Source organism: Lepidothrix coronata, unplaced genomic scaffold, assembly GCF_001604755.1.
Source record: "Lepidothrix coronata isolate B3197 unplaced genomic scaffold, Lepidothrix_coronata-1.0 Scaffold52, whole genome shotgun sequence".
Lineage (NCBI taxonomy): Eukaryota > Metazoa > Chordata > Aves > Passeriformes > Pipridae > Lepidothrix > Lepidothrix coronata.
This window is the reverse complement of record NW_016690232.1, coordinates 1,695,751-1,708,729: the sequence shown is the minus strand read 5'-3', so window position 1 is coordinate 1,708,729 and position 12,979 is coordinate 1,695,751. Positions and strand designations below refer to the sequence as shown.

The window sequence follows — 12,979 nt, the reverse complement described above, 5'->3', positions numbered from 1 at the left end:
ACTGTGTCATGGAGCAGTAGGACACAAGGACCCTGGCCCAAGGAAAGGGAGTAGCAGCAGTAAGCAATACTAGTTACCAAACAGTAACTAACCCAGACTGAATAGGCCAAGATGTGAAAGCAGTGAGATGCCTCTCCTGTCTTTAGGAGCTTTGCTGATATTGTTAGTCTCATGCTAGAACAGGCAAACAGATGGGTCAGGACTCTTGTTTAATTTGTCTATGAAACTGGTATTTATTCAACAGCTGGGCAAGCATCCTAAGTGAGGGTGAACTAATTTGAAAGGAATCCTCTTCCCTCAGCGGGCCAACATGGGCTTCAGAGAGGATAATCTCCAGATGTTTTAAAGGGAACAGAAAGAAGAGGAAAAAAGTTTCTCCTGTGCTTTTCCAGGGTGTTTTGGTTTGTATAGAATTGGGAAAATAAAAACAAGAGTGTCTGATGCCATGACTTACCCCTTAGAAAGCAGCTGACATGAGTTGAACCAGTTACTTTTTGCCTGCTCAGAGCAGCTGGGAGTGTGTCTGTTTTCCTGAAATTGCTGCAAGATAAAGGAGGAAGAGAGGAGCTGAGGAAAGAAACTGGAAAGAAACTGTCTAGTTTGGAGAAGGATGTACTGTTTGCCATGACATGTCCTTTGAAACCAGTTATTGAAAATCTGATTGCCTGATTCAGACGAGCTGTGTTGCTGTGTCTGTCAAGATGAAACTGTCACGTACAAATAAGTGAATAAAATTTTCTCAGTGGCCTGTCAGACAGAGTAACTGAGATGGGCTAAGAGTGACATTATTGTGAGATAAAAACAAACTAGATTAGTTTGTTTTATCTATTAAAAAAATAATCTAGAAAGTACTTTTATTTTGAAAGAACCATGCTAAGCATTTCTGATTTGTTTTTCAACCAGGTGAGGATGATGGAAGAGATCAGTCAAAACTTGAAACAAAAGTTTGGGAAGCCTTTAACCCACTAGTAGACAAGCAGATAGACCAGTTCCTGGTGGTAGCACGGTAAGAAGCTTTTACCTCTGTTTTGGAGAAGTAAATGTCAGTAACTCTTCCAGGCACTTTAAGTTCTTTATTAGTATGAACGCGAGTTTTGGTTGCTTGATTCACTTGCTCCATTTTGAAAGATGGACATTTTACATTCCTTCCTGGGAATTGCATGACTTTAGGAACAGCTTTTCAGATTTACAACTTAATCAGTTTCATTAAGGAAGAGCAAATGGCATGTAAAACCGATCCTGAAACTGGTGAGGTTTTTCAAATGCTTTGGCCAGCGTGCAGCAGACTTAGTGAGCTAAATTCTTGGCAGTTGCTTGCTTGGTCCATTTTCTGCCTTTTTCAAATCCAATGACATTTTGACATCCATTAACAGTTTGCTAAGAATTCTAGTAAATGCTTTTGATGGAGCAAGGATGCTTTTTAAGGCCTAGATTCAAAAAGGTAGGCACACTAAAGTAGAACCCTGCAAATCTGTACTGATGATGTTTTTATTTAAGCCCAAAGCAATCTTTCTTCATCAACTTTTCGTTTTTAAAAGGTTCTTGAACTAATTCATTGTTATGCATTTATATAAACAGAAGACTATATTAAATTTTAGGCCATCATAGCAATTGGTGACTGAATAATTTGGAGAAAAAAATAAAAAGGTAACACACTTCACATTCTGTGTGGTTTAGGTGCCTGCTGCAGCCAAGGGCTTTAGCCCTGGAAAACAGAGTTAAGCCTTTTTGGATGAACCCTGGATCTGTCAGCCTTCTGGTTCTTTCTTTTTCCCCCCCTCTTTTGTTTTCGTGTGGGTTGGTTTGGAGTGATTGTAGAGCTCCTTTGTGGTGGGGTTTTCCACCTTCTGTAGGCTTCTGGTGGCAAAGCTGGTTTTAGTGGTTCTTTCTGTCTGTTCAGTGCTGCCCGCTGGGTTTGCCGGTACAGCCGCTCTAATGAGAAGCACTGAAAAAATTCCTTCTGTCCAGAATCAGCAAAGCATTCCAGTTTATAATTAGTTCACACACACACACACACACACACACACAAATATCAGTTCAGCTAAAGCTGGAGATGGGGGAGTTGGGAAGTAGGGATGATGGGGGATAGTGACTGGGAGGCCGAGGAGAGGGTGAAGTGTGAATCGCCACAGACACTGGGATGGGGGAGGCTGCTTTGGATTTTGGCCAGAATTAGATGTTTGATGACAACTAGTGCTTAAACATTTACCTTTCCTATTCCTGCACTGCTTGGCACTAGTGTGTTCATCTGTGGGCTCAGCTAGTTTTGGGAAGTGATCTGAGTGGAGGGGGAAAAACCTGACCCACCTTCTTTTTGTTGTTGTAGTTGCTCAGAGGAGTTCAGCTCCAGTTCCCTTGTGCAGGAGGACAAGTGTTTCACCCATGTGATGTAGCAAGCAGGCAGGGGAGTAGGAATGTCGAGAATTGATGTTTATGTTAAAGGTTCCTTCAACTAATTTCTTTAGGAATAAGATGAAGAGCATGGGGATTGTAGTCTCAGATGCAGAAATGACTGGTATTGTGAAGTATTCGAGAATTGCTGTGTTCTTATGCAGGCTTTATAATAAATATTATATAATATTAAGTTGTAAAATAAATATTGTTTTTAATGTCACTGAAACCTTTAGAAAAATGTTTGCATTACTGCATTTTTCCTGTATGGTCTTGGCATCTGTCTCTATACCTTCAGACAGTGCAGCACTGCTCTTGTGATTGTGGAAGAGACTATTACCATTCATAAAGCTTGCTTGTGCTCAGTTCCTTTTATAGCTTAAAGCTGTTGAGAGGTAAGGGATAAGAGAGCAGGTCAGAACTCCCTGTTGGTCATCCTTCAGTCTTTCTCTGTTTCCTCTCCTATGCCTAAGCCTCTGTGGTCATATGAATTAAGTAAAGCGTTGATAATAACAAACCACATCGAAGACAACGGTCTCTGGCTCAGAATGAGCAACAAATCACATCCTCTTGTAACTGAGAAAGTGTTGGCTGGGTGTTTATGTTTGTGCTGGGTTTGCATGCAAAGTTAGTGCTGTGTTTAATTTCTTTCAGGTCTGTTGGTACGTTTGCCCGAGCGCTGGATTGCAGTAGTTCTGTCAGACAGCCAAGTTTGCACATGAGTGCTGCAGCAGCCTCCAGGGACATCACACTGGTGAGATTTTTTTAAGAGGACCTTAAGTTTGTGAGAGATGCAAAATATTCACCTCAGCAACAACAGTTGGCAAAGAGAGAGGGGCAGATGGATTGTAATTGTGGCCTGCTGTGAAGCAGACCTTGTCTTTGTAAAGGAATCCTTTAGTTACAGATGAAGTAACTTTTTCTGGCCTTGGGCCTCCTATGATCCGTCATGGATAGTTCTGTGAGGTTTTTTTATTGTTGTTTTTTAGTTTTATTAAAATATTCTGATGACATGCTTTGCAGCCCATCTCTTGCATGGGCTTGGTAGCTGCCTTGAGAAGAATGCAAATGATTGTCTGCTTGTCTGTAATGTTACAGTGACAGAGTGCCACTCCTCATCATTTCCCCAACACCAGACTGTCACTGGCATCCTTGGGCAAGATTGTCTAGGGGAAAAGCTTGTGGTCAGATAAGAAATGCCAGTGGATCCAGTTGTTCTCTTTGAGTTTCATTTTAGAATACCCGAGGAGTGGTATTATTGTTAACATTTTATAATCATAAATGTTGCTGAGCAGATCGAGGAAAGAGAAAACTTGAACTTTTATGCATTTACTCATATCAATTCCTCCCTCGCAGCTTGTTCTCAGCCCTTGTAAATCACAAGTTGCTCAGCTTTCTGAGGAGTAATTGCTCCTGAGAGTCATTCTTTTTTCCTATTCAGCTGTGATGTGCAACTTAAGTCTTTTTTGGGGCTTCTGGTCTTTGGGGAGAACCGTATGTGCATGTTGCTACTCTTATTTTTCATATAAGCAATTTTTGTGGTAGTTAACAGGGCTGCTCAGTCTTTGGGGGAGTGGGTCTGTCCCTAACTAACAGTATTGCTGCAGTAGTGGTGCTGAGTAGGAATTATTGATACACAAGGGCTTGTATTCCACACCCCCCACTATTGCTAGTGAATGTTAGACTTGTACGCTGACAATTGCAGTGAGTCTGAGGTTGGAACAGTTTTTACTGACTTTGTTTGGGGTATAGAATACTGCACTCTCAAATCTTGGTGCAGCATTTGTCATTACTGTTTCACTGCTAAGCATTCCCCCCTCCAGATGATTGTCCTTACATTTCTCCTCTTACATTTCTCCTTTTTCTCCTTTGCAACCATGTAGTTCCATGCTATGGACACTTTGCACAAAAATGTCTACGACATTTCCAAGGCAATCTCTGCGCTTGTGCCACAAGGTGGGCCGGTCCTGTGCAGAGATGAGATGGAGGAGTGGTCTGCTTCAGAGGCAAACCTCTTCGAGGAAGCACTAGAAAAATATGGAAAAGATTTCACTGACATTCAGCAAGATTTTGTAAGTATATAAAGCAAGGGCCCCCGTGGTGACCGGTTCTGATCAGTGACAGAGCTGGTTTGCAGCTTGTCTAAACTGTGTTGTTTTTCCTCGTGTTGAAGAAGAGGGCTTTGAACTAGAGCATGTGTCTTGCTGTAAAGTGGGGAAAGGCAGACCTCATACTGATGACAGCCTGTTGTACAGTCAGAATTTCAAATCACAGATGATTGCTTTTCCTTTAGAGATGTTAATTTAGAATCATCTGCTCCACTACAGCTGAGGGAGGATTTAGGAAAGTGTTGTGACAGCCGAGCTGCTCTAGATTAATTTGTGTTTGAAGGAGAGTAAGTAGTGGGCCTTCTGAAATATGAAAATGTAGTCACTCTTACAATGTGATTTCAGAAAGGGCCTTTGAAAGTGTTCAAATGGAATCCTGGACATCCCAGGGAAGTGTCCTGTATTTTGGCCAGAGCTCCGTGCTAGGTGCTCAGCCTGTGGATTGAATGGAGCACTGTAAGGAGATCCAAGTTTCTCTGTGTCACTGATTGAGTCCTCTGGAACAAAATAAGTAGTTTCACTGTTGCTTGTCCTATGCTCTAATCTTTTAGACAGAGGGACTTGAAAACAGCACAACACTCTGTGGTCCTGTTGAAATCCTCGTGCTTCTCATGCAGAGAATAGAGCTGGCAGAGCACAATCTGTTAGTAGTTTGTTTTGGTTTTGTGTTTTGGTGGGTTTTTGTTTGTTGTTTTTTTTTAATAGGCCAGCTCCATTGAAGCCAAGTAAATTGGAACTGGGATAATGTAGTTGTGGCTCTTGCTTGAGTCTCTCCTCCTCAGAGAGAGTCTGAGCCTGTGGGCTCCCTTCCACATTGTGCCTCTCTTGAATGGTTTACTGTGGAGCCAATGCACCGTGAAGATCTACCTGTAACCTGCTCCACTTCTACTCTGAAAACTATGTTTCTGAAAGGGCATTTAATTTAACCTGTGTCCCATGTGCATCTAATGTCCTTGGGAGATTCAGACACTGACTTGTCTTCTATTTTTTTTTCCGTGAGGAGGGTTAGTAGTTGCAAGATTCTGCTACAAACTGTCAGTGAGAGGAATCCTGTGAATTTGTGAGTGTGTGCCAGCTACCTTTGGTGACTGCTGCTTTTCCTTTGTGTCCCTAGCTCCCATGGAAGTCCTTAACAAGCATAATAGAATATTACTATATGTGGAAAACTACAGACAGATACGTTCAGCAGGTAAGAGAGTCAGAATCACCTCTTCCATTCTAACCAAAGTTGCTTTTCTTGCCTGTGAAACTGAGCCTTGTTGCTTTATTCTCCCTCTTAGGGTTCAGCCTTTCCATTAGGTGGGTTCTGTTATGATCTGAACAATCTGTCACTAAACTCTTCAGCTGCTCTGTAGATACAAACAGGTAGCAGTGGCAGGAGTACATTGTTTTCATGTTTGCTGCTACCCTGTTTGTTTGGAGCTTTCCAATGTCTGTTTTGGAATTCAGCAGAGGAAGGCAGTGCAGTTACTTTCTGCCTGTAGAGTTCAAGGTCAGAATTAACTTCATTGACTTTTTTTGGGGGGGTCAGCTGCTGTACAAGAGGCACCCACGCTGATTCTCCGCTGCTCCTGCCAATGACTTTGGTGGCAGATGCATGAGACTCCCCCATATAAGCTCCTGCAAGTGAAGTGTTTGTCTGGGAAGTGTTGATGGCTCAAATTCCCAGACACGTTATACTTGAGAATCAACTTTGACTGGTGTTTACAATCATTTTTATCTCTGCGTGTTTAAATATGAAGGCTGGTTGGTTCCTGAAATAAAGCAAGCACAATTGAAGCAACATGCAAAATGTTGCAGAGTGTCAGTTGCTGAAAACTACTTACAATATTTAATAGGAAAATCAAGTAAAAGAAGGGAGAAATTTAAAATGCTGAGGCATCTATTTGAAGTATCAGAAAAATTGGAGTTAATGAAAATACTTTGCCTTAACATGCTTCCTTGGAAATTCAGCTTGGGGTGAAGACTAGATGCCTGAGGCATTGACCAATGTTTGCCATGTGCTAATATTTGGGCACCTTGATCTGTAATGTGATTTTTTTTACCATTTTCTTTCTGGTCAGGACACTGTTTAAATTGTAGAAGGGTCCTCAGGACAAACAAGAAACATAACTGAAAAAAAAAAAAAGACTTTATTTTTAATAAAATTATTAATGGCATCCTCATTCCAATATTTTCCCAAGTTCATTCTTTGATTGAAACTTTTCCTTCTGGCAAGGAAGGTAGGAAAGTGGGATGGTGATGGAAGCTGGTGGGGAAAAATGGTTCTGGAGAAATGAAGGCATGGTCTTTCCTTCCCCATTGCTTTTTCCACTTCCATAAAGTTTGTCATTACATAAGGAAAACTGCAGAAGGGATAGCTGTGCAAAGTACTTTATTTGTTCTTGCAGCAGTTAAAAAACACAACAAACTTACATTTTCTTGTACTGTTTTGCTCTATTCCTGTGCACTGGGTTTTCTATCATGGTTATATGGTACCTTACATGTACTGCCCAGGAGTCTACCAGGGAGTGGGATTTGGGGAAAACTTCCAATTAGAAACTCTGCACTTAGGAGACAGTATGAGTGAGTGTAAGCTGAACTGGTTGAAATTGCAGTGCAGAGATACCACATCAATTAAATCTGAACTGAGCCGAAGACCTCATCTCAAATTCCTGGCTTGTACGAGCAAATAATACCATGAAACATTTATAAAAAAACTTGAAAGGGCTATCAATATGTAACCACAGAGAAAGCATAGGAAATTGTAGTTGAAATAATGGTGTATTACATTTATATTCTACTTGATGAGTGCAAAGTCTTTGGCAAAGCACATCTATTGCCACTTATTCCATCTGTTTCTTCATCATGTTTGATCTATGCAGAATCTTTCCTTGGTCTATTACCACAAAATGGTTTGGGGGCTAATAGCATTTGTGTACATAAGATATTGAAAATATGCAAAGTAAGGATATGAAAAGTGTGTATCCCAAGTTACACTTCCACTTCCCTCTTTCCAAGAAGATGATTAAATTATATTTCAAGTCTGTATGTTATTGTCTTTAATAAATATTGATAACTTGCTTATTCTCATAGAATCTTTGAATGAAGACTAAAAGTCCATTTAAACTGTCTGTTTCTGTGAGTTACAAAACATAGGAATAAAGATTTTTTTCACCAACCAATTGCCTGCTTGGATGAAAAAGCAACAGTTACTTGGGAGCTGTTTACATCCTTCTGTGTTTCTCTTGACAGTTTCTTGGCATGAGAAAGCACTGCTATAATCCTGAAGTAGAATCTATCTGTTTCTTGCCCCTGAGGAAGGGACATTTTGAGTTGCCTTCAACAGAAGGCCCGTTCTGAGAACTAAACAATAAAGTGTACTCATGCTTGGTGTACCTAAGATGGAAAGGCTTAACGCAGCACTTCCTTGTCTTGTGAGTAGGACGCTCACAATATTGAGATACGTGCAAATTGACTTTTTTTGGAGTGTGCACTTGGATCTCTGATCCAGTAATTTTAATTTTACCCCATGCTTTTGAAGATTACCAACATAATCAGGAGTTCAAGCATTTCAAGGGAAGGACTGACCCTCCAAGAACAGAACTGCTAGAAGGAGTAATTCTACTGCAATGTCAGCACAGAATTTGTGGTTTAATGTAGGCTCCTGAACGCCTCTCCAAAGTGATCCCAAGAGCTGTCCTGTCAAAGATACCCTTTCAGAGTTTTTCTGAAGAAAATGAGTGTGGTGCATTCCAAATTCAGTATCCCGGGTCCCCTTTGAATGCATTCTTTTCTTGGGACAGATTTCCTGTGTTAATTCACAAGATGATATATTTCTGACTCAGGAAGATTTGAAATGGCATTGACCAATTTATCTGCTGTTTGTTGGCTTCCTTCAGTGCTTTGAAAGCTTTCCGAGTTGATGTGATGTCTGGCTACATTTTCTTTCAATGTAGAGGTTGAGTTCTTACCTAGTGGTGAATTCCAGGGTGATTTTTTTTCTTTTTTTTTTTAGATATTTGTAAATGCTTCTACTGTTTTGCATATCGTGAGGGGAAGTCCTAAAAACTCAAAAAACGTTAAACTTTTCATAGGTTGAGAAGAACTCTGACACGGAGGTGGTAGATGACTTGGAATTAGTCATATGCTTTCTGAGAGTGAAAGGCTTTACTTCTTGCATTTTATTTGTGTCTGAGGAGCAGGTAACTTCAAGAGGAAGGTCAAATACTATGAGTTTCCACTGTTCTATTTCTTATGTGGAAGCGCCATTAGAAAAGTGTAGGAGGAGTAGACAGAGAATATCGGTTTTAAGGTACGTATAGTATTGGGAAGATACTGGAGAAAGTGGAAGTGCCCTTATGTTTGACTCAGTAAGGCAGGGAGCTCTGGGGCAGTCTTGATGCAGATAGGAAACATCTTTATTAAGGAAACAAGCCTGCTTTGTACCTAGCTGAGGGCTGTGAGTGATGTCTTAATGTACCAGCCTTCATAAAGTCCTGTGTGTAGCAATGTAGAAATAACATCAATGAAATGTTTTTCCACATACGTAGGATATTTTATCCCCAAACAACTCCTGTTAAAACTGCAGTATTGTGGAACTCTGTCACTTGCTTGCCAAAACTGCCAGAAACTGTAGGTACCACCCCTCAGTTCTGAGATGTGTTGGTGGAGCACAAGCAGCTGGAAACATTTCTCCCAAGTGCATCACAGACTTAACTCCCTTTTCTGCCCTTGTATATACTATATTTTTTATATTCAGAGGTTTGAAAAAGAATAAGCAGTGTGAAAGTTCTCCTCTAAATCCAGAAAATGCAATTTATTTTCCCTATCATAAAATAATAAAGGCTTAATATTTGAGGATGTTTGAGGCATCTCTGTGCTGTCTACCACCCCAACTCTTGCATTGTGAATGTTGAAGTATCCCCAACGTTCCTGGTTTTCTTCTGTTATTTCCTCTTTATAAATGGTTCACTCTTTAGAAAAGGACCACAAACATTTGCTCTTATACGTCATGTGTTATAAAACTCTTTCAAGCCCAGTGGATAGAGTGAAAGATATCAAATCTAGAGAGAGGATATATAAAGGACAGATGTTTGCACCAACTTGAATGTACAGTGCTTAGTACTTTAATCCCTTGGTCCCCAGGGGATAGACAAGTTGGTAATATCTTCCTTTTATAGATGGGGAAAATATGATGAGGTAAATAAGTATATCCTCTTAAGATGTGTGTATATAAATAACTGAAAGAGAAAAGATTTATTTTAGGCCAAACTACTAGAAAAAGTTACAAATGTTTAGGGTTTTTCCTGTGGGTGAGGACATTCATAACTACATCAGACAGCATTAAGAATTTATAGTGTAAATATGCTTCAGGCACAGATCAATTAATAACTGGCAAAGGACCTAGCAAAGCACTCTCTCAGGGAAGGGATTATCCTGAAATTGTGCATGACTGCATCTCAGGCCCCCTTCTTTTGTACCTTCTGGAATTGGCCACTGTCAGGAAATAGGAAACTCATCTATCGATTGCCCACAGCTGCAGGTACTTAGTGCAAAACCTCTTCTTTTCCAGGACATTGTGGTACCTTCTGGAAACCTTCAATTTTCCTTGTATACTATCTGTAGTAAGGGTGTATGCTTCATGTTGTACACTGTGCTGATCCCCAGGCAGCTGCAGGAGAGGAGGGTATTGGAAGGTCCAGTGATCTATGGCAGTTGTTAGCTCAGAGCTCATGCCAGGGTCGTCAGTAACAAAGGAAATCTGTGGTATGAGTTTAACATTCATCACCTGTTTACTACGAGAATGGTGCTTAATACTCTGAATTAACCATGTCCCCAAGGCAAATGACTTTACGTTGTGGACAGTAGAATATTTCAGCTGCTGATAATGCTGCGTGCTTGGGTGAAGCTCTTGCATTCATGTATTTCCAACACTCTCTTAACATAATGGGAGATGTTGTCAAGAAAACTGCAGCTTTTCCTTCTCACAGTCTAGAAATTTAGAAAACCAGCAGTTCTCCGCTAGTGTAAGTTTTCTGAATTTCTTGCTTAGGTCTCAAGGAAATTGGTTTCTTGTACTGTTCACCAAGCAGTATTTTAAGCTGTTAATCAGTGTCTGATGTTGGGTTTCCATGTATTTCCTGGGGAGACTATGAGCTCTATGGCTCTATGGCTGTTCATCTCCTAATGTAACTGCCCACAGCAGTCTGTGCCTGGAGCATCAAGTCCTCCTTTTCAGTTGAGGCTGTGGGTGGAACAACCCCCAGTTCCTGAGCAGAAAGGCACCTGAGCATCCTTGTTAAAGGATGGGTTTTTTTGTGTAGTGCCTCCTGTACCTCTGGAAGGTAGAGGAGGATTTGTGATGCTGTTTGGAGAACCATTATCACAGCACTTTTTGAGGCCTCTCGTTGGGTGCTTTTGTTTCTTACATAAAAATGGTCAGGTAGGGTAGCTTGAAAACGTTCAACTTGAATTTGTAGTTTGTATTCAAAGGGAGAACTCTTTAGTTCCATTACTGATTGCCAGCAAAACATTTCTTGTTGGTTCCTCCAAGTCTGCAGGATTGATAAGGACTGTCTCCACAAAGTCTTCATTAGGGTTTTCTTGAGGCCGGTTTTCAGGCAGCAGTTCCTGTCCTAGGTGAGGTTTAACAGAAGCAATCTTGGAAACTGGCCTACACCAGCAGAAGGGAGTCAGCCAGAGAGAGTGCAGCTCTCTGAAGGTGTACTCGTAGTCCCAGGAAAACTTTCAGAAGTTCTGTTTTCTCGGTCCTTGCTCTGTTGTCTGACAACTTAATTCTTTGATTTCTAAGATAGGTCGACTATTATTTGCAGGAAAAGGGAAGAGGGGAATTCTTTAGGAGCCTGGAGAGCTTTGGTGAGGAGCTGTCAGACTATCAAATGGAAAAACTGTTGTTCAAAACTGTCCTGATCAAAGCTTTATGCTCACAGAAAACATTTACTTCATCATTTTTATGTGTGTCCAAGGTGTCCCTGTAAAAAGGATTTTTATGTTTGTCCATTTCCTCAGTGACACACTCTTCAATGTTATTACATTTTCTGGCACTTCCTGCTTCTATGAAGATACTGACTTCAGCTTTACAATTATTTTCCTAGACTGTGCCTTGAGGCTGCTGCTTAGCAAATGCTAAGCTAACCTGTTTGTCTGGAATATCACAGTGCTGCTTGTTTGCCTGGAAAACATTGTTGTGGCTTTATGCAGACCACTGTTACCAGCTTTGAACAGAGGGTTGGACTAGAAACCTTCAGAGGCTCACCCTAAATTTATTTTGCAGATGTAATAAAGAGCAAGCTTGAACCTCAGTGTCTCTCTTACTTTTTAAATGGTGAAGGTTTGAAGCTCCTGGCCTTCTTAGTGCTTAAATAAAATCTTCTGTGTCAGTTAGGCCTCAGAAGTTCAGGGGTATCAACACAAAAGTCTTCCTTGAAACTCTTTGAATTGCTGCACCTGTTCAGGAACTGTGATGGAGAGGGTGCATTGCTATATCTGTTACTGTCCAATTACTGAATGTTATCATGGAGAATCAACACACTGATGTGTCAGATCTTCCTCTGAAGGGAAAATAAAAAGTTAAAAAAACGGTTGTGGGGGGAACAATTTGTGTTGAAGTGAATGCGAATAAAAAGTTTGTCCTTATTAATAGTAGCTTGGCATCTCTGACTTTTTTGAAAAGCTGTGTACATAGTTATTTGATGCCCACAATTATCTTGGGCGGATATTTTCTTGTTGGAAAAAGGTTTAGTGGTAGCTGCTCAGTAAAAGGTAAATATCATAAGAACTGCTAAAATTTTTATAAGTGTATTACTTGACTCTTGGGTAAAATAGCTTTTATTTTTTTTTTTAATTCTAACTGTTTTCTTTTTTCTGTTCTTTCTATGTAAAGAAACGATTGAAAGCAGCAGAAGCAGAAAGCAAGCTAAAACAAGTGTATATACCCAACTAGTAAGTATCTTTTTGTATTGTTTTGTTTCCTATCTCATTGTAGAGGGACTGGTGTAGCAGTTTCCATGGCCTGCCAGTATTGTATATTTGTTTTATTTGCATAATGAGGGACATATTTGAACAAGCATGTCAGAGAACTATTAAATTAGGATACCAGTATAACCAACCTTCAGCTGATGCTTGAATTCCTTTTTATTTTTGCTGAGTTAATGCTGACCACTCTGATACTGATAAACTAGGTGCCCTGTGGAAGAACACACAATAGCCTTGGTACTTCAGAGCTGGCTGGAACAAAGCAGCTCCTCCCTCTGTGCTTGCACTGCTGCTTATGAGTGTTGAGGCTGGTTCCACATGCTGACCTTCCACTGTGGGACACAGGGTATTTCCTCCATGGGCAGCAGAGGACTTTCCCTGTGGGGCTTTCCTGCTTAGGATGCTGTGCTGTCATGTTGCTCACTTCCTTCATCCTGTGTAACATTCCCATCCTGAAGTGACCGTTACTTAACTTCTAATTTTTTATTTTTATATGGGCTAGG

General features: G+C 40.6%; 1 protein-coding gene across 3 annotated transcripts in view; it reads left to right on the top strand.

Annotated features, from left to right (window-relative positions):
• MTA1 (metastasis associated 1) overlaps positions 1 to 12,979 on the top strand; it is a 61,972-nt gene that overhangs the window by 16,642 nt on the left and 32,351 nt on the right. For all 3 annotated transcript variants that reach the window (XM_017815766.1, XM_017815765.1, XM_017815764.1), the window contains exons 6-10: positions 904 to 1,006; positions 3,046 to 3,145; positions 4,275 to 4,463; positions 5,614 to 5,688; positions 12,385 to 12,443. In XM_017815766.1, the coding sequence (XP_017671255.1) occupies positions 904 to 1,006; positions 3,046 to 3,145; positions 4,275 to 4,463; positions 5,614 to 5,688; positions 12,385 to 12,443 (526 nt within the window). The remainder of the gene's footprint in view (positions 1 to 903; positions 1,007 to 3,045; positions 3,146 to 4,274; positions 4,464 to 5,613; positions 5,689 to 12,384; positions 12,444 to 12,979) is intronic.